Source organism: Micropterus salmoides, unplaced genomic scaffold (assembly GCF_014851395.1).
Source record: "Micropterus salmoides isolate LMB-PRFRI ecotype aquatic unplaced genomic scaffold, ASM1485139v1 Ms_hic_scaffold_1116, whole genome shotgun sequence".
NCBI classification, from domain to species: Eukaryota; Metazoa; Chordata; class Actinopteri; order Centrarchiformes; family Centrarchidae; genus Micropterus; species Micropterus salmoides.
Genome location: NW_024040171.1, coordinates 1 through 25973, shown reverse-complemented (window position 1 = coordinate 25973; position 25973 = coordinate 1). Strand labels below are relative to the sequence as shown.

Genomic DNA, 25973 nt, shown 5'->3' with positions numbered 1-25973 from the left:
CGCATTTAGCCTACACTGTCGTGAGCAGTAACACGTTACTGTAATATTATTACTTTTCCCAGTAACTAGTCGTGTAAGGGATTACTATTTACAAACAATAATAATATTACAGTTATTAATCCAAGTAAAGTTTCTTGTGTTTGTCCACTGTTGGTGTAGGCTATGCTACAAACAATTGCGAATGAAACTGAGCGGATCATGGTGGAGTTGGAGCTAATCGATGTTGAACAACAGTTGCTTTTAGTGAAATTACTGAAACACAAAAAGTAAGTAAGGCGTAAGTACCGATGGTGCAACTGGTGCAGCGGGAGCCAGATGGGTACAAGGGCCCGGGAGGGACAAGTGACAATTACCACATGGATCGTGATCAGATGCCATTATTTATTCATACTGTGTTGGCATTAGTGTTGTAGTACTCGAGACCGGTCTTGGTCTTCAGACCACATTTTTTCAGTCTTGTCTCGGTCTCGGACATTGAGGACTCGGGATTTTATTTCAAGACCAGTCAAGACCATAACTTTGGGAATATCAATAAATTGCTTTTGCATTGTCTGATTTGTTAACATCCTAACTTTGATTGGAAGTAAAACATATTGCTTCAAATGCAACCAATAACCCTAATTAAACATGTGTTACCATTAACGTTTTAATGGGAATGTGGATCTTTCAGATCACTTTGAGAAGTACCTATGATCTCGTTCCACATTTTATTGCGTGCCATGCAATGCAGGGAACTGGTCTTGGTCTTGACTCTGTCTCGCCCTCCCTCGGTCTTGGTCTCCACTGCTCTCAGCCCCTAAAAGTCTCGGTCTCGATAAACTCTGGTCTTGGTCTTGACATGGTCTCGGTTTGGGCGGTCTGGACTACAACACTTGTTGGCATAATGAGTTGCTGTGCTTTTGTTGTTTGCTCTGTGGGTGTTGACATACTGTGTCAGCTACTTTGTGTTGATTTGTTACTTCAAGCTGGCTAAAGCCATTTCAGCTGGTTGACAGTCTGAGACGGCAGGTTTGAGTCGAGGGCAGGCTGTAAGATTTAGCTCTTTGGCTGCTGTCCGTGATGCTGATCAAAGACTGCAAGTTTGCGATTGCATAAAGTTGTGTTTCTGTACGCCTCTGTATGCAGGAATGTGGTTTTTGGGGCACCACTCACAACTATCAGGGTCTTGTTCACGAGTAAGGGGACAATAGAGTGGTAGATTGGCTGGAGAATCGGAGCAGGTAGGGCAGTATTGCATTTGCTCTACTGCACCGTTGCGATGAAAAGAGCTCACATCCAGCTGGGAGGTGCCCTTGAGGAAGACCCAGGACTAGGTGGAGAGATTAGGGGCCTTTCCGAAACTAGACCCTCGCCACTTCCACTCCGACACGGACTGAATTCTGGTCGGAGTCGCCCTCACAGCTAAATCGAGCTCCCTAACCCGCATAGGGTTTAAATACAGCGGCAAACTTTCAGATGAACTACCCTCTCCCTAGCGTTAATAGGATCTCACGTTACTGCTGCACTCACTGCTAATATGTGTATCAAATAAACAACAGTTGTGTTAACATTCAGGATTGATGTTGAGGAAATGTGTGTTTTGCAATAACGAAACTGAAACCATTTGTCATTCATTTTGTGTTTTTTCATGAACAAATTATTTTATTTCTTTAGGACTATGACTTTAGATATTTACGAAAAACAAATATTATATTATTTTATGAAAAGGTTGATAGTTTTTGTAAAAGTCTAATAATATATATATATATATATATATATATATATATATATAGACTATATTTGAACCTCTTTATCTTATATGAAAATATTACATTCACAAATACAACATTTCAAAATAAATCAAACATTATATTGAAGCATTATATAGTCTGAAGAATTCAAAACATTTAAAATGTATAAAGACATAACTATTTTTCTATTCTATTTTTGTTACACAACTTCAACAAGCTGGCATCGGTGCTCACTCAGCATTGGAGGGTTTAACAACCCACTACGACTCCGCCCTCGTTGATTTCGGATGGCACTCAATGTGGCGGACCCGCCGCATGAATGCGCAAATGGAGTGGAAGTAGATAGGGAGAGGGAGTAGGAAGCAGTTTCGGAAAGGCCCTGGATCTCCACACTGGCCTGGGAACACCTTGGGATCATAGCTGGTTAATGTGGCTCAGGAAAGGAGGTTAGGGATCCCCTGCTGGAGCTGCTGCCCAGCGACCCGACCCCACATAAGCGGTGGCAGATAGATGGAATCACAATTACGTTATACTGCTGGCCTAGGCTACTGCGTACTGATGGCATAGATTTGACGCAGAAGTATAAATTGGCCTTTACATGTGTTATTTGAGAAAATGAAAATCTACATGTGTAAAATGTATGCTTCACCTGTGAAACAATGTAACTGTCACTGGCTTCCATGTTGTGATTCATGTGGGGTGAAGCCTCATCGGTGTTAGCTGTGCCTGCATCTGACGGACTATGAGAAATCACAGGTCTCTTTCTGAAATACTGAACCACAAACACCACCTGGAAAGAGAGAAAGAAGAAGACACAGTCCTATACAGTCATTTTAATCATTTGGAATTATTTCTTCCAGACAAATCAACTGTTTGCACGACCAAAAAAGGTTTTTTGTAGACAAAAGAGTAAGCCAAACACAGAGAGCTGTTTTAGCGGAGGTATTGTGACTGGAGGGAGACAGAGCTTCATCATTATTGTTTAGATTGTTTTTGTGACCATCTTTTTGTCCCAGCCAAGACTGTCGTACATGATTTGTTACACAAAACACGAATTCAAATTCATTCAAGCAACAACAACTTGTGTGCCTTGTGTATGTGTCCTGCAGCAAGTTAGTGCATTAGACCAGTTTTCCATTAAGGATGCTGTCGGTGGCAGAATGATGGTCTGACTCTCTGAAAAGGGGTCAGTTTGAAAAAGCTTAAAATGTGACAAATGTGAGGTAAAGTTATTTATTTTCAATAAATACTGTAAATAGAGTCCAGACAAGGCACTGAATCTGACGAAGAGTGCAGTCTGCACAGTCTGGCTCATCGGTAAATTCATGGGTTACTGAAATGTTAAAGACTTTAGGTATTGATTGCTTTTTATTTCTTTGACAGATTGTTGATTTTCTGTTTTCTGGACAATACAGCTGTAATTCTGACTTCTTGTTTACAGTACCGGCTGTAGTATATCTAGGTTTACCATATTATTTCATGGCAAATTATATGTAAAGGTCATAAAAAAATAGGGCTGGGCACGTTAACGCATTAATTAATTAACGCCGCCAATTATTTTATTTTATTTTTATTATTATTTTTGTAAGTCCGTTGCTCACTGGCTCTGAATACACATACAGTCAAACCCTGGGTCACAGGACCCAAACAAGCAGCGGAGGGAGGCTTCAGCAGACAACGTGTGGGAGAAGTAGATAAACAAAATAGATAGATACACACTGCATGCTGATTAGTATTGGGGAAGATGTTGGTCTTAGGAACGTTCTTGAAATCACAACGTAGCCTAGTCGCTTGGCCCTGTGGGGTCGCTCTTTACACCGTTGAACAGGAGACAAGGACAAGCGCTCCGCGAGGAAACAGCAGGCGCTCTATGGATAGTAACCATGGCAATGGCTGTAGCCTATTTAACTTAAGTTAAAATTATGGGCTACATAACTTTACCTGACAGGCCTTCATCTAGTTTTGGAGGGAACGCTCTGCCGTGTGAATTCCCTCCTGCTGATGTCCTGATATTTAGTAAACAGTAATAGATTCTGGAAACTCACAAAAAGCGAGGATCAGTCTCTCTTGCAATGATTTGTGCTGCGCGGCGCGTACAAAAAAGTCCAGACCATTCAACTTTGTCAGCGGCCGGGCTTGTGCGTGAGGTGAGCACAACCGTGACAGTTTCACGGGAACGCGTTCGCTGTGCTCGACCACTTCACCTCACTCTAACAGGGACACTTGCCTCTGAACATACACTTTTTATGCTGCTCCCTGATAAAAGAAAAATGTTTCTGCTGATCCCTGTTCAGAAAAAAAGAAAACAGATTTATATAAATATTTTATTGCTACTGTGCAAAGGGAAAACTGCTGGTAAAAGGCACCTTATTTGTTTAAAGTGTTTGCAAATGTTATTGCACTTCTGTGTATATAGCAGTACATTTAAATTAAAAGTGCACAATACACTACTTTAGAATTCATTATTCAATTTTGTGCATAATCATGCGATTAATTGCAATTAAAAATTTTAATCACTAAGAACAAACATTCCATTAGACTGTTGACTGTAGTTAGTTAGATGTCTAAATAAACTAAACAGGAGGTCAAGCAAAGGTGGCTTCTTACAGGCAAAGTCCAGGAAAGTCCACACTAAACATTCCAACAAAGGCAATAATCCAGTGAGATGATCGAGTGTGAAACATATATCCTGGAGGAATCAAAAGTGAACAAACAGGCAAGCTAACAGGCAGGCAAAGAACTGGCACAACATGAGATAGATTATGACTGAACAAAGCAGAAAGCAAGAGGCTATATAGTGAAACACAGCAAAGTCCCAAATATAGGCTTTTCTTTTCCCAAAGTGTGGGGGGTGCGTGAGCAGCCTCTAGGAGGTGCGCAACAGGAAAAATGGTGGTGTAATAGTGTAAAAAGTACAACAATTATTTTTTGGTGGAATTTTTCATGAAATAAAAACCTGAGTTGAAACTTTCCTTTGCAAATTTAATTAAAAATTAAAAATGTTGTTATTAATAGTTAGTTCACAGGAAATGGCTACTCACACACCTTTTTCCCTCTCTCTCCTCTCAATCTCTCTCTCTCAGGCGGAACCACCCATGCTGTACTTACAAATCCTCATATGGATCCTCTTTTTGTGTATGTTATCTGTTTATGAGGCTATAACAGGGTGCGATTTGTAAAGAAACAGAGGGGGGATGTTTTGAAACGGGTTTTTTGTCGTGAAAATACCCCCCACCTCCCTCCGCATGTACCAATAATAATAATAATAATAATAATAAACCACTGAAAAGTCTCATATATCATTAGATGTGTGCATATGTGCAAATACAGCTCTAAAGCCTCTTTTCCACCGTATGGTACCAGCTCGAGTCGCCTTTTTTTGGTTTTGGAGAAAAAGTACCTGGTACCTTTTTTTTGTATCACCTCTGTCAAGGTTCCAAGCAAGCTGAGGCAATACCAAAAGGTGATGTAAAAACACTGCTGCCCTAGCTCAGTTTGTTTTTAGTTTAGGATTTCTTCTTTGTTCCAGAGGATTCTACATGGAGCCGATTTACCACCGCGGCCGTCTCCTCTCCAAAACAGACAGACCTGATCATCGCCCCAGACTTGCCAAACTTCTGCGTTTTATGGTTGTTTCTTTTTTTCCTTTTTTGTGGTCCATGTTATTTTAAGAACTTTATGATTATCAAGTTTGTTAATGAATTTAAAACATAAACTCGAATCCTGGACCTCTTCATTATACTCATGCGTTGTCGCTTTGACGACCGGCTACATTGCGATGGAAAACGGAGGACGGGGCACCAAAGCGAGTCGAGGCGAGTTGAGCTGGTACCATCCAATGGAAAAGTGGCATAAGATGAATAATAACTGACCAGAAAAACAGCAATAGCTCCCCAATGGCTTGTCCTGCAATCACATCAGTGCAGTGGTTTCGGTACTCGGCCACTCTGTTGATGCCTGTTAGCACAGCCAGACTGACCATTGAGAGACTGAGGAGGGGGCCAGTCAGACGACCCCCACTGGAACCGATACAGCACATGACATACATCTGAAAAGGAAGATTTATTTCTTTGTGTGACACTAGAGTTATCTGTTAAGGTAGGGCTCACACTTTCTTTAGCAGAGATAAACCGTTTATTTTAACCGTTTAACGTTTAATTTATGCTGATCTCTACACATTTAGAGTAGACAGAGCCACTCACTGCCAGGTAAACAGCTGTGTACAGACTCAGTGCAGCCTCTTTGGAGGGGAAACTCTTTCTGGCTCTCATGATGTCATCAGGGTCACCGGTGCAAGCATCTGATTGGCTCACATAGTATGCCGCGTCCTGGCATCCGCGGGCAGTGTAATTGGGCTGGCAAACAGACAGGAAGTGGGGAGCCAGTCTTCCTGTGACCAGCTGACCTGCATTGACAAAGATGTCTGTTGCAAACAGACCGAAGACGTAAACACCTATAGAGATACAAAGATTAGATGTGCATTTAAAAGCAGCATGTTGACATTCACACATATTAAGACAGAAGAGATCAACTTTAGTTAAAAATGCAATTGAAATAAATCAATACCATCAACACAGTGGTGGAGGAAGTATTCAGATCCTTTACTTAAGTAAAAGTAGCAACACTGCAATATAAAAATACTGCTGAGCCCTAATGGGACATGGGCAAAAGAAAAGACAAGGAAATCACGTTTCCCATGCCCACGAGAAGGTATCTGGTGCCCACAAGATAAGTATCTGGAGCCCACGAGATAGTGTCTGGTGCCAACGAGATAAGTATCTGGAGCCCACAAGATAAGTATCTGGAGCCCACGAGATAAGTGTCTGGTGCCCACGAGATAAGTATCTGGAGCCCACAAGATAAGTATCTGGAGCCCACAAGATAAGTATCTGGAGCCCACAAGATAAGTATCTGGAGCCCACGAGATAAGTATCTGGAGCCCACGAGATAAGTGTCTGGTGCCCACGAGATAAGTATCTGGAGCCCACAAGATAAGTATCTGGAGCCCACGAGATAAGTGTCTGGTGCCAACGAGATAAGTGTCTGGTGCCAACGAGATAAGTGTCTGGTGCCCACGAGAAGGTATCTGGCGCTCATGAGAAGGTATCTGGCGCCCACGAGAAGGTATCTGGCGCTCATGAGAAGGTATCTGGCGCCCACGAGAAGGTATCTGGTGCCCACGACAAAGTTTCTGGTGCTCACAAGATACTATGTGGTGCTCACGAGAAGGTTTCTGGTGCACACGAGATAGTATCTAGAACACCAAAGCAATTAAATTATGGATAAAATACTAATATAAGTACAGTTTAATGCAGTATTTGCATTTACATTACCAAGGAAACGAAAGGTCCTGCGCACCATGGGGTTCACGTAGCAGCAGTCCCCCATGATAAGAACCTTCTCTTGGTCGTACAGGTTGTTTGACTTGTAGTGAAGGAGGAAGATAAACAGCTCTACACCTGAAATCTGCAAAACAGAATGATGAAATAAGATTAGTTTAGGATTAGGAAGAGGCTTTCTAAATACACTGCTAAAAAAAATAATAATAAGGGAACACTTAATCCTCAAAGAATAACATCAAGTCAGTTAAACTTCTGGGAGATCAATCTGTCCAGTTAGGAAGGAATCGGGAAGCGGTTGGGAATCACCTGTTTTTGTGCAAATGAAGGTGACAACAGGTGCACTGGACAGGTAACACCAAGACATCCCTCTCTCCTTATCCTCCTTGACTGATTGTTCTCTAGTTTTGTGTTTTGCTAGTGCCCCTTCACTACCGGAAGCATGACCTGCAGCCCATTCAGGTTGCAATGGAAGTCCAGGTCCTCTGTCTCAAGAGGGTCTGCAGTGTAAGAGTTAGCAAGAGCATGGAGGAGATAGCAGAAGAAGGGACGGTACATGAGAGGAACAAGAGCAGCACTGCGATCCCTGCAATTGACCTCCAGTGGGCTACTGGTGTCCATGTTTCTGACCAAACTGGCAGAACTCCTTATATGAACCCTTGCGTAGTTTGAGATCTTCAGGGAGGGGTTTTCTCTCTCCGAATCCAGGATGAATCTTCTTTATTATTATCCCTTTCACAGTACACAGTCATTTGATCCATTGTTAATATAAAAAATATAGATTAATGCGGTTTACAATTTGTATCTAAAAAATGTTCTTTTGCTAATCGCAAAGCACATGAATGTAGTAGCAGGGCCGGACCGGTAATCAACGCACCTTTGGGGCCGGTGTAACGTAAATTATTTATTTATATAAACAATCAGCCCCTAAAGCATGAACAGTGGTCCACTGGGTAATTTTCAATACTGACATTGGGTTGGTCCAATCACATCTCTTACTAGCCCCCACCCCCTCTGCTCTCTTCAGACGGCTGCCGCCAAATGCGCGAAGACAACCGATGTGTTTGATACCGGGGCTGCAGTAGCTTCAACATCAGCTGCAGTACCCGACGTAGAGCATTTACAGGCACTTGAAGGAGTAAAGGAGAGCCGTGGCCCCTGCCAGACAGAGGAGGAGGCGTGAGACAGCGATGCAGAGGGACAAAGTGACAGGGCCGAGGGAGGAGAGTGGAGGTGAAGTGGAGGTGAAGTGGTAAGCATGGAGTAGCTCTACCTGGGAGGGAGCAGGGAGGGAGGGTCATTAACACTGGGGACCCTGGGGACATGTAGGCTACCCACCACTTTCTAAAAGCATTTGTTAAAAACGTTCTGAAAAAAAAAAAAAAAAACATGCACCAAGAAATATTAATTAACAAATAAAAATGATTTCAGAAAGGTTTATTTGCACAGTAAGCCTGCAATATAAATATATTTGTTGTCCAAAAAAAAGTTACTTAGGCTAAAAACAATTTCAATTCAATTTTATTTATATAGCGCCAAATCACAGCAACAGTTATCTCTGCGCTTTTCATAAAAGAGCAGGTCTAGACCGTACTCTGTGATGTTATTTACGGAAACCCAACAATTCCCACCAAGAGCAGCACTAGGCGACAGAGGCAAGGAAAAACTTCCTTTAAGAGGCAGAAACCTCGAGCAGAACCATGGCTAAGGGAGGGCGGCCATCTGCCTCGACCGGCTGGGGGTGAGAGAGAGAGGAACAGAGAGAAAGAGGGAAAACAATAATAAGCTACCGATTACTGCATTATATTCTATTATATTTTTATATTCTGAATTGTCACCTGCCACCTGAATTTTGTTCTTCCCTGGTGCAGAAAATGTCCCCAAAATGCGGGAAATTAAATGTTAAAGGCTTAAAATCTGAACCCCCTATCAAAACTTTTACCCCTAATTAGTAGGCCTATTGAAACATATGAATGAATGAATGAAGCTTTATTATTATGTCATGCGTATGATTACGCCCAGCCCGCATGGGCTTACAAGACACCAACATTAATATACAGAAAAAATAATAATATACAAGATAGCCAGATCCAGAGTACATCATATACAGTGGTAACCAAATAGAAACAAGGATTAAAAGTGGAATAACAATAAATGGTACATGTGTATTCAGATACATGCATGTATGTGTTCATACACAGATGCATTCACATTCACTCAGATAACCACCCTCATAAACCCAAAACACTACACAGAACAAAATTAAATCTAGTTAAACTAACTAGCTTGCCTTCTTTTCCAAGCCTTTGAGACAAAGTTTGCAAACTTAAATACATCGTAGTTAAACAAGCATACTAATTTTTGAGATTTGCTGTGTAACATCCAGAAACAAAGATTCTCTTAGATCATCATAATGTGTACAATACAAGAGGAAATGAGATTCACTTTCCACTTCACCAGGTCACATAGCACACACAATCGGTTTTCCTCTGGAATATTTTTGAATCGCCCAACCTCAATGGCCAGAGGCAAATCCCAGATCTCAGCTGTGCAACCAAGGATCTCTGGGTTTTAGATAAACGAGATGTAACATATAATTGTAGACTAAGGTTCTGTTTGATATGCATATATGTCCTTAATTTTGTCTTTAATAAAACATTTTCAAAACATTTTTCTTCAAATTTCAATAACAACTTGTGTTTAAGCGAGTTCACATTACAACTTAAATTGTTCCTGTAGATATACAACATATCCACCTCCCCAAAAATAGAATAAATCTCCTTTACCCATGGAGACCTGTGAGCTTTACTCCCCCTAAATACTCTCTTATTTACTCTGTTCTCTGCCATTCTGGTTAGACGGTTCCACAGTCATATCATTTCCCATTTTCTCTGTACAGCTGCTGGTATCCAGACCATATCTCCCTGAAGTGCTAGAATCGGAGCAAATCTGTATGGTCTCTACCGTTCTGGATTCTTTCAAGCCCCACACCCCTGCAGCATAGTTCAGTATAGGAAAAACACATGCATCATAAAGTCGAGTAAATGTAGAATCTTACATACTTATCAGATTATTAATAACTGATCCTAGAGCTCTCCCGCCAGAATCAACGAGAGATTTAATACCAGCCTCGTAGGTCAAGAATTCATCAAGAAAACCCCCCACATTTATATGCATTAACATAATCCAGAGTGACTGAGCCAAAGCTAAATATATTTGTACTTCTTTCTGTGCCTGTCTTTCTAAAATGCATTATGTGTTTTACTTTGATTTATGGCTAATCGCCACTTGAAACACCACAAATGAAGCAAAAAGGGTTGGAGAGAGTATATCACCTTGTTTTACTCCAAAAGGTGTATCAAACAATCAGTAAATAATCTCAACACTAGCCATGGCTTGTATTGTTTTGTAGAATTTTCCATCCACTGCTGCTTCAATTAGTTTAAAAGCAAGCAGCTCTCTATTAATCCAGTCAAAGGCTTTTTGAAAGTTAATAAAACATACAATGGTGGATTTACTTTCAGTGATTCTAACTCTAATAATAGTTGCTACAGAATATATATGATCGATGCATGCTCGTTTCCTTCTGAACTGTACTAAGAATACTAATGCCCCTATAATTCAGGGGTATTCTGGGATAATTTTTTGATGACTTTGGAACTGGTTTAATAATGGATTTACGCCATGTTGACGGGATTATACCATGGTAAAAGCATGTCTTAAAAAGATAAAATAAGATCTCTAAGAGCTGTGGAGATTTTAAAGCTTCATTTGGGGTCCCCTCTATACCGGATGCTTTCTTCAATTTTGCATTATCAATGGCCCTTATAACCTCTTCCATAGTAATTTCATGATTCAAAAATATATTTGGGCAATAATCTGGTGTATCCATAATCATCTCAGACGTACATTTAACTTAACACGAATTATTATTATTATTATTGTTGTTATTTAAACGTGCACCATCAAAACCTGGTGGAATATAATTTCCTGAGAATAAACCTGAGGCATCTTTGCCCCATTTTCCAATTACTATTTCCTTTTTGTTTTCCGTGTCACCATTCCCCATTATAATTTCCATTGGAATTTTTTTCAATTTCTTAGGACCCAGTTTGTTTATTTCTTTCCAAAATTGTTGTGGGTTGTTACTTTTTAAATCGATCCAACTGTAATGCTTGTCCTCTTCTAAATTGCCTTTTATGGAACCGTATCCTCTTATCAAAAATAATCTGAGTTCGTGTGTATTGATCTTTAAGTTGCCTTCTGGTCAATGGATTTTACGTTTTAAAAATTCGCTTTTATCGTTCCAAAGGTTTTTAAGTTCTGCATTCCAGTATGGCTTCTTCTTACCCATATTCTTGTCTTGTTGTCATGGTCCCAATCTTGTGCAATGTTACGTCTCATGGGCTAAGTGTTTCATCACACGCATAATCTGAGCCCTTACATGGAAGGGTGGTGTGTTGGTGAGGGGTGTCTGACCGATTTTTGTGGGCTGCCTGGGCCAAAAATGCCAGGGCCGATTTTTTGTCCCAGTCCGGCACTGGGTAGTAGGTAGGTTTATTTGTCACATTACAACAAGTTGTACAGTGACATTAAGTTTGTAAGATAATTGATTTCAAAATCCTGCTGTTGGTTTATAAAGCACAGAACGGTTTATGGCCCAAATACATTTCTGATCTTCTGCTACGTTATGAACCATCCAGACCTCTCAGGTGGTCTAGGATCAGGTCTGCTTTCTGTCCCCAGAGTAAAAACTAAACCTGGAGAAGCAGCGTTCAGGTTTTTATGCTCCATATATCTGGAACAAACTCCCAGAAAACTGCAGGTCTGCTGAACCTCTCAGTTCTTTTAATTCAAGACTCAAGACTTCTTTTTACCACTGTCTTTAATTAAATCAAATTTAAGGCTGTAGATTATAACTTACACTGCGCTGTAATTTTTAATTTCCTGTTTTATTTTATATGTAACTATCTGTGTCATAGCAGACAATATACCGTAATACAAAAGCAATCATGTAAATGGCAAACAGAAATAAACTATATCTAATGAAGCAGTTTTGAGGATGAATGCTATGATGCATATTTTTTCATACAACTCTTTTACTGATGTAATTTGCATGTCAAAATAAACATTTTCTCAAAACACTATATATTTATAAACAGTATTTTCTATTTGTCTTTGTTGCACCAGCTGCTTGTAAGCATGGATCATTTCATGTACGACTCTTTGTGACTGCAAGTCTCAATATCTTCATCACAACAAAGAAACCTGTACCTTCTGATGCTGGTGTTTAAATCACAGTTAGACTCACCAGTACAACAGGCAGTGCTCCCACCACAGAGTACAGAATTACGGGCTGGATGCGGCTGTCCTGTTCAGGTCCAGGATCCGGCTTAGTTAAAGCTGGGTCTCTGCAGATGAAGCCCTGTTGCGTCGGACTAAAAGTGTCGGTGAACTCACAGTAGTAAACCAGCATCACCGTAGCTGCCAAAATCACCACTTGGAAGTACAGCATGGTACAGGTACAAGGTCCTCAGTACTGTTACCACAATGATGGAAAATCCAACTTCCAATTACTACAGTTGTTAAAATCCAATTTTGTCAATTTCTGGTTTGTGTAACAACTCTGATGCATAATCCAGTTGAACAATTCTTTCAAAATACTCCAGTGAAAACTTAGATGTCTGTAGTGATGATGATAATTTGCCTCTCAGAGACAGAGAAAGTCCTTCCTCTTTTTGTGATTCTGTGAGAGGGAAACCTTGTCCTTCCGCTCCTGTGAATTTCTTGAATTATCCGACGGCAGTGAACCCGGGAATTTATTCTGTTTCACTGAACAATCTCTAAAGAGCCACTTGCAGTCTACTGGACCAGTGGACAGTAACTAAGTACATTTACTCAAATACTGGACTCCAGTACACTATTTGTAGTACTATTAGTAACTCTTACTTTTTTCCTTAGTACTTACCCCATGCAGTACCTGCGAATAGCTCTTACTAGTATTTATTGTCACTTGCGAGTTGCTCCTCAAATGTAATTCGCTTTGGATAAAAGCATCTGCCAAATGAGTAAATGTAATGTAAATATAATGTACAAATTTGAAATTCCTGTACTGTATTTTCTTTTCATGCCAATAGCCTATAGACTACTTCAACTGCAGAGGGATATATGGTAGGGGAGACCGGGGGCAACTGTGACACACTAAATTTCTCCAATCAGAAACAAGCTAGAGTGATGACGCTTAATCTGCACATGCTCAATAGGATTCTCTCTCTGCCTGTGGAAAAGGAGCAGGATCATTTCACCTCAGCAGAAGTTTTAAACAAAATACTGATTTTGAGGTATGAAAGTAACTTTTTGGATTTGCAGTATTTTTCTTCTGGTGTCTAAAGTTTAGATGACTGCAAATCTAAACTTGCATACATTTTATCTCTAGGTTATTGATTAACAATTAACACTAACAAACTATGCTTATATAGTTGTGGCTGGCGGGCATACAAGGTTTTATCATGGCTGCAATTTCGGGGGCAATTCTAACACTGTGTTACAATTGCCCCCAAGCCACATGCCAATTGCCCCCAGTGTAAGCAGCTTGTCGGTTTGTTTTGTAAATGTAAAACCATATTAAAAAAGGGTGTATTAAAATAAATGGATTTGTTCTAGTATAAACAAATCACCAATTAACATAGGCCAACATTCTTTGTATAAAATAGTGTGTTTTATATGTGTTTAACAGAAAGTGTGAATATTATACAGGCCTAAGTCTGCAAAAGTAAAGTTCCTTTCATTGTCAGTTTGTCTGTTATGTGGACTTAAAGTAGTTGATGGTATAAGACCCAGCAAAACCAAAGAAAATGACTAGTTCACTTGTAAAAAGCAATTTTATTAAGTTAGAACAGAGAGAGCCTGACATCTAAAATAATTTGAACCATTTAAAAACTCTTATGTAACATTATTAGCTGTAAAGTAATTACTTTGAGGTAGCCTAGGCTTTTACTTGAGATATGACTTATTTTTCAGTGTTACAATTGCCCCCACACACTGTTTTGCCGCCAAGGGGGCAATTGTAACACTCTGACTTCTTGCATTTAATTAAATAGTTTTACTTTTGTTCTTATAAGTGAAACTATATCAATTGTATTATTAATTAGTGCACATATGTATGTTTCTTGTATCAAAAGATGACTAGTGTATCTCAAGTAGTTTGTGAGTTATTAAGGAAAATGTAAAATATGTTACAATTGCCCCCAGTCTCCCCTACTTTTTACTTTACTACATTTATCTGACAGTTTCAGTTACTAGTTACCAGTGTTGGGAATAACTACGGGAGAGCTCGGCTCCAACTAACAAGTTGGTAGCTCAGGATGAATTATGCCTGTAGATTTCTATTTTTGGGCTTTAACGAGTTACTTTCCTTATCAGAGAGGCTGCTGTCAGATCATCCTGCGGGAGATTCAAATAATCATCAATGCCGTTATTCTGCTGTACCTCGTGCGTAAATGCGCACAGTGTCACGATCCTGTCCTGAGTTTCTTTATTTGTCAGTTCTGTATCTGTCATTAAGGTCTATGTTTTGGTGTTCAGTCCTGTCTTGTGTTCAGTCTGCCCAGAGTTAGTTTATTTACTGTTGCCTGTCTTTTGGTTTTGATCTGGGCTTCGTTCCTCCCGTCTTAATTCTGTTAACTGTCTGGTGTTCTGTCTAATCCTAGTTTCAGTGCTGCCTTGCCCCGTTATGTTGTTTTCTACTCCCTGCCTCTGTGTTCTAGTTCTGAGTTCTCGTTTAGGTTTTGTCTGTTATGATACCTGTGATAAAGTTGGTCGGTGTTTGCCTGTTGTCTTGGGTTTCTGTAATTGTCTGGGGTTGGATTCTTGTCTGATAGTGAAGACAGATGTGACTTCTTAATTACTTTGTTTGAACTCCGACACTTTCCTTAACGTAAAAAAAATAAATCGGTCAGGTGGTGAGTTTGTGAACTCACATCTCTTGGGTTCACCCTCCATTATTACTCTGCAAACCAAGGGAACGTCACTAAATACAAAATAAACACGTGAAACCAGATTGCTGTTTGAATTATTCTACAGTGAGCTCTGCTGCCCTCCAGTGTTGATACTGTAACATGATGAAAATATTAAGAAACCACCTCCACACTTCTCCATTACTGCTTTCACTCAGACTTCATGCACAGACCTGATAGGACTACCATCCTCTTGTTTCAGATGGTGGGATGCATGATTAGAAAACCCATCAGCTGCAACACTGTGTGCAGAGGCTGTGTTTCTGTGTCAACATACCTGGAAGCTGAGCCAACAGTGAGGTCCAATGAGAGACTTTAGCAACCAATTAACAGGTCTGTTGTGTCAGAAAGCAGAGCTCCATCACCTCAGACAGCCCTGCTACCCTGTAAACACATTCAATAAACACTAACAGCACATTTAAAAGAGTTATTTCAAACCGAAATTGTTTGCTTCTCCTTTGCCCACGCATCATTAAAATTAATTTGTTTATTACTGAGGCCTTAGTGAAATGCGGCGTTGTACTGGACTACATTTTTTGTCCTCTCTATTTACATACATGAGGGGGTCAGAATATTAGAAACACCTCTCAACATAATGTAGTCCAGTACAACACATTACTATATGCCCTTAATACTAAAGCACAAGATTAAATCAACACTTCTGTGACGGTGTCAACAAAAGACTTCATGGCAGAACGGTTGTCTTGGATTGTCTTATTATTCAGCCTCTGCTAGAGTCTTTCTTTGCCGATTCACATTCCCTCGTCTTGATGTCCATTACACGTGACATATTTATACTGTTATAACGTCCCAGATGTTTATCTGAACGGGTTTGAAAGTCCCACGGGATCTTAGAGCCGTCTTTATCAGCTGCCCCAGAAAAATGTATCTTGTTACAAAATATCCCTCGAATAAATGCATCAAAGTAAAATACAAAATACTGGTGGCGGAAAATACATTTGTTACCTTGGACACATGGAATTTGTACAAAATGGCAGAGCATTCAGATTTTCACAATAAGAGTTTGGACCCTACTAGAAGGAAGACCACAATGTTGAATGCTTCTGTAACTAAGCAAAACTGTAAAAACAACAATAACAAAAACACTGAAAATAGTCTTTTACCATTTGTAGAAACTTGCTCTCTGTCCAATTCAAAGACATGGCTGTTGACACCCAACAACTACAATTTATAGTCTATTTAGCTGTTTTTAATAGCAACAAACTTTCAAAATATTTCTGGTTTTAACAGCCTCGTATGTCGAATATTATTCCTGCACAGATTAGAGGAGTCTCTCAAACGGAGCTGAAGAGGGCAGGGTTGTGTTAAACCGAGCAAAAAGGGTTTCATAAGCGGTCCAGCCATACGTTTAAAGTATCTTGTTTTTTCATCTCTGTCAACAACCAATTACAAAACACTTACTCAAAAAGTAATTGAAACCACTAGTTCAAATACAAGTTAACAGAAATACTGACCACATTTATGTACATGTAAGTAAAAATATGATATATCAAATGTATGCATCTTACAATTTTAACAAAGATTAACTGCAGTAAGTTGTTAGCACACCTTTGAGTTACATGGTGCATTCATGTGCTGTTGGCATAATTGGAAAATTCACATGAACGCCCCTAAAGCCGGAAAAACAACTTGTAAAGTCTGAGTAAGTTTTGGTACACGAGTTGCCGAATTGTTGACGTCATACACGAAGAAATATGGAGGACAACATGGTTAGAAACGTTTGGTTAATGGTGTGGAATCAAGTATTGCATATATACATTTTTTTGCTAAGGTCTCATTTGTAATATGGCATTAGGTTAGTTTTTTTTGAATGCCAACAAAACGGTTTTATACTACGGAGGCAGGACATTTCTGTTTGCCCTAGTTTTTGCTGCGATAGCTTGTAATCTGTAATTAGAGTGATTAAAACAAGAAATACGGCAGTTTGATTTCTGAAATCATGGAAAGCTAAGTGTTTTTACTGATGTATAAAATGTCTTTTATTATTTTACTGCACAGTACTCGTGTCCATGTTTGCAGAGAACAGATCCAGACAGTCGTCCGGCTCTGGCGGACTGCTCGGCCCGTCACCATGGTAACAGTCAGTCTGACGGTGTTGTTCCCTCTTCCGTCTACGTTTATACACACTTGTTCTGCCCTTGTCCTTCTTTTCTTCTTCTACCTTTTCCGTCTCCAGTCTGTCAGGCGGATCTTGTAGTTCCTGTGAGACGGGGGATCTGGAATTTGTAGTTTTTGTAGTTTCTCTGTAGCCAGGGCCGATTGCAGATTCTGGTAGAACCTGGAGATAAAATAAATAATAAATGGACAGAAATCTAAGCTCCCTGCCGCTGGGCTTACATCTGCATGTTTGAATTGAATTCTGATTAACTTTTTTTTTTAAATGTAGCCATTGTTAGCAGTGTTGCACTTGATAGTCGATTAATCTTTTGGATTAATGAAACAAATAATCAAATATTTGGATTATGAAACGCACAATTTACTCAATGATTCTTCTTTAGCTATCAGCTTTTAAATTAAACAAGAGGTTGATTGAGGCAGTACATATTTTAATGAACGTTTCTGCTGCAACAACAGAAAGTTCCCCTGTACTCATCTGTGCAGCTAATCTGCTGTTAACAAGGCATATCGTATTTCTAGTGACAGAGTATCTTACTGCCAGTATACTGCAACACGCACAATATTTTCATACAAACAAATAACTTCATGTATTACATTATAGCCGAATTTACAAGAGGGGAATGATAAAGATTTTGTAGTCGACAGCATTTCACAACATTTATAAACTCGTAAAACACTGGGATTTTTTAAAGGAGTCTAGTGCTATTTAGCCCCCACCTCACGCATAAAGGAGATTTTCCACTCTTATGCAAATGACCAAATTAGTAATTAGTAGCCTCATTAGCTCTGCGGTCAGTACTCATCATACCCGGTCCAGCAGGGTACTGCTTTTAAAAGCTCTCATGCTGTGCACCATCTACTTGGAACTCCTTGCAGAGGAGCCTCCGGTTGGAGGTGTTGGTGCCTTTTGCGAAGTTCAAATCTCTGATTATGGAAATATGTACATTTTTTAAATTAGCAGGCATTTGATCAATGTATTTTATCTGCATGGAGGCGTCTTAATGTACTGGTTTTTATAGTGTGCTGTTGGTCTGCACATGTGTAAGGGTAAAATGAAAGATGTTCTGATTGTATTGTAGTTTTATTTCTGTACTGTCAGACTTGCTGTCCTGCTGCCTTTCTTGGGGTAGACGCCCTTGAAAAAGAGATTTTATCTCAATGGGTCCTCCCCTATTTTAATAACAAAAAATTGTTTCCTATTTAGAAATTGTCTGGTGCATCATTTCTGTAAAGTTAGGAGTGTAAACAGGACCGTTGTGTATAATTGCTGCTCTAAACACCATTAACAATTCTTGACGAAGAGAAACGTTACAGCTCATAACGTAAAGTAACATGGATTTAATTCATGTCACTAGCTTGCTAACTACATTATTTGTTAGTTTTACCAATCAGAGAGCCAAACAGCCGACTGACCTGTGGATCCGTCTAAGGTTCTCCTCCATCTTCTGATTGGCTATCTGAGTTAGAAAATGGATGTACTCATGTTCCACCAGGAGCTTTCCTTCGTGGCTGAGTGGAACCTCCAGGCCGTGGGTACTACGGACAGCCTAGAGGGACAAAATCACAGCTTTTACACGGTATGTAAGCAACACATGCTGCAAAGCAAAGGGCTGTTTCTACTGCATGGATTATTTAACGGATTGTGATAGTACTAGTAGAGTAACGGCAAACAAATAGTTTTCTGCACAATCCTGGAAATGGCGTTCATGTCACAAAACCTACCGTGATGATTTTCCCCGTCTTGCTGACAGTGAGACCCGAGTTCCTGAAGCCTGAGTTTATAGCCACTGAGTGCTGGAGAAGAAACCAGTGAAAGAGCAGCTTAGACCTTCATTCCCCCGGCAGTGCAGAGCCTACATACTTATGTCGTCTTCTGGACTCTTCACAGAGGAGTTAAATCGACAACACTGTAATTGTTCAACAGTAATATATATAAATCAATAAACTGTCCCTCTCACCATCAGCTGAGCATCATCCAGGCGCCTACACTGAACATGGAGCACAAAGGGCTCAAACTTCAACACTGCATCTCCACTGGACCTGGCTAGAGCAGACGTCTGAAGAACAAACACATTGTACCCTTAGTACTATTAAATGCATATTATTAGAGGAAATATCACAAGTGCATGAGTCCATCCATGTCTCACCAGGTCATCAGATGTGCACTTCTGGTGTGAGACAAACAGCCAAACACAATTTTGTTTTTGGACACGACTGCTCTCTGGAGCCTAGAAGGGGAAAAAAAAAACAGATGGGGAACTCAGGTGGGATTTTAAAAACCAGACCAACACGGACACACTAGACGACTGCTGCTGGATGACGCTGAAGTTAGCTTCTGATCCGGCAGCCAAGGGGAAAGTTAAGGGAAACTCAGATCAAAAACCACTATGCCTAGAGTTGTCAGAGGATAAAGTTTCTTTAAAACATAGTTTCAGATTTGTGACACCATGAAAATGAAAACACAAACTGGGATTTATTTGGTCTACCTGTAAAAAAAACAAACCAAAAAAATACATATACGTCGCCCTTTTTTACATTTTCACAAATAAAATAAAAGGTTTCGCAAATCTGACACTGTGTTTTAAAGAAACTTTATCCTCTCTGAAATAATCTAGTCCAGATTTGACATCTCTGGTTATAGTGCTTTTTGATCTGGACCCGGTTTAATGTGCTCTAAATGCAACATACATTAATAAATAAACAAATGTGGACCCCTGTTTTAAAGAAATTTTCTGAAATAATCTGGATCCAGATCCAAAAAAAAAATCCAGATTTGCCAGCTCTTGGCACAGTGGACCTGCTGAATCAGAAGCTAACTTCAGCTTCATGCACCAAGTTATTCTGTAAATGTCTTTATTTTTATTAAGGCACACAAAATTCAGGTGGCAGGTGACTATTCAAAATATAAAGGAATACAATGAAATAATCAGCAGCTTGTTTGTTTTTATACCTTAAGGGACTTTTTATTTTTTAGACAACGCACATTTGGTTTCCCTTTATTTACATAGCATGTTTTCTTATTGTGCAAATGAAGCTTTCTGCGTTCTCAAATCATTTCATGTTGTTATCTTTCAGGAAACTTAACATAAAAGTGTTGGAGACATGTCCCCAGTGTCTGCGCTCCTCACCCCATCGATGAGGAGGATTCTCCCAGAGCAGGAGCTGGTGGTGAAGTACTCCTCGCAGCTGTTGAGCAGAGACACTACATGTTCAATGTCTTCATCCACACTGCCCTTCTTACTCAGGTCCAGCTTGTTCAGACTCTGCTTCTTCCAGTGGCTGAACGTTTGATCCATAGCTCCTCACTTAGCTTTAACGTGGCTGCACGTGCTCCAGCTGTTCAGCGTGAGCTCATCTCCTCAGAGACGCAAGCGAGGGGGACGCTGAAAAGTATCTGTAGCCCGTGCACCACTTCATAAAATAAAGTCCTGCTACCACATTCACGGATGTGTTCGTTGTTTCTTCTTGTGCAAAATGGTGGCCGAGATGCGAGCCATCAGCAGACACCGCCTCCTGCTGCACCGGAGGTGAGAAACACGCTCCTCTTCTTCTTCTTCTTTGTCTGGCAGATTGCAACCATTACTTTTAAAGGTGCACATCTACTGTGCCGGAGGATGCAGCATGAACTATGAACTACTTTGCTGGGACTAAATTATATCATCAAAAATAAATAAATAAATAAATAGATAAACAAATAATCATAAGCAAAACAAACAAACAAATAAATAAATCCTAGCTTTATTGGCAAGACGTTTTAGTTCAAACATGTTGCCAAAGCAGAAAGTCACATATAAACAATAAAATAAAATTAAACAACAATAATAATCATTGTGATCTCAGATCGGCTGTTGAATAGGACGATTTGGAATTCATTATGCAGATATCCTGCTGTTGGTTTATAAAGCACTGAACGGTTTACGGCCAAAATACATTTCTGATCTTCTGCTTCGTTATGAATCATCCAGACCTCTGGGGTCGTCTGGGATCAGATCTGCTTTCTTTCCCCAGAGTCAAAACTAAACGAGGAGAAACAGCGTTTAGTTTTTATGCTCCGTATATCTGTAACAAACTCCCAGAAAATTGCAGGTCTGATAAAACTGTCATTTATTTAAAAAAGACTGCAGACTTTTCTTTTTACCACTACCTTTAACTAGTAGATTGATAACTTACACTGCACTGTAACTTTTACTGTACTGTTTTCTTTGTCTTTGTTTTTAGATATTAACACTATTTAAAAAGCTTAGAGTGCTCTTTTGATTCTACCGTCGCACACGGCTGATCGTCAGTTAACGGAGCTGAGTAGAATTACAAGGATTAGAGTCCCTGTTTTGTCCACTGTTAACTTGTTGACAGGGCCCGCTGTCAACCGCTTTTTCCAGAGTTTGTAGCGTGGACAATTTGGATTTACAGAGACGACTGTATCTAAAGAATAAGGGTTAGAGTCCCCTTAGAGTCACTAAGCGTTAAAGGGTTAGAGTCCTCTTAGAGTTAGAGTCACTAAAAGTTAAAGGGTTAGAGTCCCCTTAGGGTAAGAGTCACTAAGCGTTAAAGGGTTAGAGTCCTCTTAGAGTTAGAGTCACTAAAAGTTAAAGGGTTAGAGTCCCCTTAGGGTAAGAGTCACTAAGCGTTAAAGGGTTAGAGTCCTCTTAGAGTTAGAGTCCCTAAAAGTTAAAGGGTTAGAGTCACTAAGTGTGAAAAAAAGGGGTATAGAGTGGGAGATGGGGAATCAAAGGAGTAAAATAAGCAAAAGTGGAAGACCTGCCTGTTATTTTTTTTGTATTTAACTTTTTAAACTGTTTTATATTTCCCTGTTGCTTTTATGTTTTATGTAAAGCACTTTGAATTACCTTGTTGTTGAAATGTGCTATACAAATAAACTTGCCTTTGCCTTATAGCAGAGGTGGGACCAGGTCATGTCTCAAGTCGAGACAGACAAGTCCCAAATCAAGTCCTTAACTTTGAGTTTCAATTTAAAAATTAAAAAACCTTTATTGAATAAAGTGTTAACCTGGACAGAAAAAAGGCAGTGGAGCAGTTTCACATAACAAATGTCATAAATTAAATAAGGTATTTCATGTCAATTCATTTCAAATGGGGCCTTATTGACAAGGAGAAACAGACGTTTACATTGCCAAAGTGTGAAAAAATTACCTAAACAGAAGAATAGTGATTTCGCTATTAGATCATGATCCGTGTCCAAGCGGTTGCCCGAGCCCCTAGTCTTTGAGTACCAGCCACTAACTCCATATTTAACAGATAAAGATACTTGATGATGTTTTGGTATGAATGTCATATGTTGGTTGACAGAAAAATTACTTTGCAACTATTTTAACCATTTATATGATTTTACATGCAAAAATATTTCATAGTTCCAGCTTCACAAATGTGAAGATTTGCTGCTTTTCCTTGTAATTATTTTAATTATTTGAACGTAGTGTTAATAATGTTGAGGTTTGTAATGTTGGTTGGACAAAACAAGGTGCCAAAACAACTGCACCAGAGCTGGCTAACAGCTAATTTGCATCTGTTGTCCCTGGGCAGGTAGACAAAACAAAACAAAAGACACAAAGCAACCACTAAACAACAAATACACTACATAAAATTACAAAATACGCATTATCCATCAATTCAAAATTGATAAAAACTGTTTGATATATACACCATAAATGGGAAAAACACTAAAACGTCATGCCAATAAAGCCAAACGAGAGTGAAAGACAGAGGAAGAGAAAGAGAGAGAGCGAGAGAGAGAGCAGTATCCCCTATTGGAGTGGCATGGTTTTGCTGGCCCAGAATCTATAAGTGACAGCAGTGTGGAGAACAGTATTCGGATAAAAACGGGTGAAGCAGGCCAGAATACAGAGACACAGTACAAGTACAAGATGTCTGCCATGATGACATTATGAGGATCAGACCCCAGGTCAGTCTCTTCTCTTGCTCCATTTACATGTTATGTCACATATAATGTGTGAAAGAGCCGAATAAGCTTCAGTTCCTGTATAGATCACTGACATGATGAATAGCTCGCAGTAATGTGATGTTAAGTGTCAGGGGGCTGAAATGCAGAGGTGGACAAAGTATTCAGATCCTTTACTTAAGTAAAAGTACTAATACCACACTGTAAAAATACTCTGTTACAAGTAAAAGTCACTGAAAATGTTAAAATATAATCAGGAAAATGTACTTAATGTATTAAAAGTACACAATGCAGTAAAATGTTATACTAGTAAATATTATATCATTAGAGTATTATTACTCATGCATTCATGTAAAAGCAGGATTTTTTCTGCTGTATTTCCTTTATGAATTATCTGCTGATGATTTTCTCCATGAATTGATTGCTTCTAAAAATTCTGAAATTAGTGAGAAATGCCCTCACAGTTATCCAGAGCCCAGAGTGACACCTTCAAAATGCTTTGTTTTGTCCGACCAACAGTCCAAATCTTGACATTATTAACAAACATTTAAATTATTAAAATAATTAAAAGAAAAGCAACAAGTCTTCACATGTGTGAAGCTGGAACCATCAAATTTACTAAAACGATCAAAATAGTCTCCAATAAATGTTCTGTCAACAGACTAATCGTTTCAGCTGTACTTGTTTAAACTGTTGGGTAGTTTAATTTATAATAAAACTTTATATTTTATTAATTCTTCATATGTTTTGTGTATAAAAATCTTAATTTGTAAAGTAACTAAAGTTGTAAGATAAATGTAATAAAGTAAAAACTGCAATATCTCCCTCTGAGATGTAGTTGTGTAGAAGTAGAAAGTGGCATGAAAAGACAATACTCAAGTAAAGTACAAGTACATTAAATTTGTAAAAGTATGGTAAATGCACTTAGTTACTGTCCACCACTGCTCTAACATGAGTCAAAGCAAGACGAAGCAAATCCCAGCAGGCTGATAAAAAAATACTAGAAGAAGCTTCTCTCACGATTCCTCAGTAATTGTGTTGAAAGTATAACGAACGCTGCCCCCACACTGAATCGAATACACTAACCCCAGGCGCTATAAATACAGCCGATACATATAATACTCATGTATTATGTATTGCATTGTACACAGTTTACAAGCAGTCCTACTAGCAGTGATTTGTACTTCACCTCAATAGTGTATATATGGCATTAAGGCTGTACTTTCACACTCTAAATAAAAAAATTCTGTCCTTGTGTATAATTTGTTTGATGGGTTATTAAGGGCAGATCTTTTTGGACAGCAGGTGCCAACACTTTACTCAGATTGGGCTGAAATTGTACTTTCAATAACATAATACATATATTGTAACAGTTTATGGCTTTAGATATTAAAACTGAGAAAGGTGTTCAGTGTTTCCCTCAGAACTTTATTCCTGTCAGTGTGGAAAAGGTTCTGAAACCTCGTGAAAGATGTTTCATTGGAATCACATCAGGTTAAAGGATAAGATCGGCGTTTTTACTTCAGTTTTATATTGCAAAACTTTACTTTACCTTACCACTCGTTCACAAACTGTCCGACTCACAGCGCAAGAGTGACTTGATTGCTACCATGCGGGTGCTGGTGTCGCATCAGCTGGGCGAAGTTTTTCGTGCACGGACTCGACGTTATCAGTTATCCATTTGTTTTTCAATGCTGCTCCACTCTGGTGCACTGCATGCTTTTCTTTTCTTTTTGTAAGTAGCGAGAGTCTTATTATTATGAGTAATTATTTGGAGATTTGAAATATTCAAGAAAATATATACATAAGTACCTACAAAACCTACATAAATACAGTACACCGTTACTTAAACCTCTAGTTTTTAATAGAGGAGCTCTATTGCACAGATGATTAAGATATATCAGGCTTACACAGTACATTTTAAATCATGTGACACATGTGTAATCATTGTTAAGATCATTGTTAAGTGCCTCTATGATATGTCTGTTGACAACTGACCACATGTAGAAACTCTGTTAACACACAGTTACATCAAAGAGAATTCAATCATGTTATCTTTTTGCAAAACACAGACAACATGGTTCATATCTTCCTGCTGGTGTAAAGCCTGGCGCTTTGTTGTTACTTGCCAAAAGGAATTTATTCAAATGTGATGAATAATTTATACAATTAGGAAGTGTTTCTCCCCCTTCCCCACACACACCGACATTTGTCAACAATTAGTCACGCAGTTGTTCTACACTCTGTTTAATGTTGCCCAACACGGGAGTTGCTATTCCATCACATATTAAAAGGCATTAAAGGTGACTGAAGTAACACGCTACTGTTACTAGTACTCTTACTACCATTGTGCGACTATTATATATGATCTATATGCGTACAGAGAGACTGTCCTCACCAGAAAAACACCCATATAGGTTGTTTGTTAAGTTATTGCGACCCATATTTATATTATTGTGGCATCCACCTCTAATGACTGTACAAGGGTAGCAGAGGAGGAAGTCTTCTTATAAATACAGATGTTGTTTCTCAACACTGAGTTCGCCAAATTCGGACTTCTGTACTTGCAAGCTCGGACTCTGCAAGTTCGGCTCGGGAGTACAAACTTCCAGGGACAATCGCACGCAATCCGCCATTCTGCAATTGGAACAGCAGCGTACTCGATGATGGCGGGACCCATTAGCGGACGGGACCTCACATTTCCAAAAACGTCATAGCAAATTTTCAAATCAGCTCTGTCTTGATAAATCGACCCCACATTTGGAATAAATATATTAAGTATATTGCAACTATTTGCACATAAAAAAGTCTTTAAATTGAATTCAGTGACACA

General features: G+C 39.3%; 1 protein-coding gene and 1 pseudogene across 1 annotated transcript; both read right to left on the bottom strand.

The window, feature by feature from the left end:
- Nucleotides 1-1990: 1990 nt before the first annotated feature.
- Nucleotides 1991-12584, bottom strand: LOC119898426 (annotated as a pseudogene).
- A 3199-nt stretch (nucleotides 12585-15783) lies between these two features.
- Nucleotides 15784-20779, bottom strand: LOC119898427 (tRNA wybutosine-synthesizing protein 3 homolog). Its single transcript, XM_038712599.1, is given in 7 exon segments — nucleotides 15784-17313; nucleotides 17316-17383; nucleotides 18637-18770; nucleotides 18946-19017; nucleotides 19182-19280; nucleotides 19371-19451; nucleotides 20352-20779. Coding segments are annotated over 7 exon segments (843 nt in total). The 5' UTR covers nucleotides 20520-20779; the 3' UTR covers nucleotides 15784-17092.
- Nucleotides 20780-25973: the final 5194 nt, after the last annotated feature.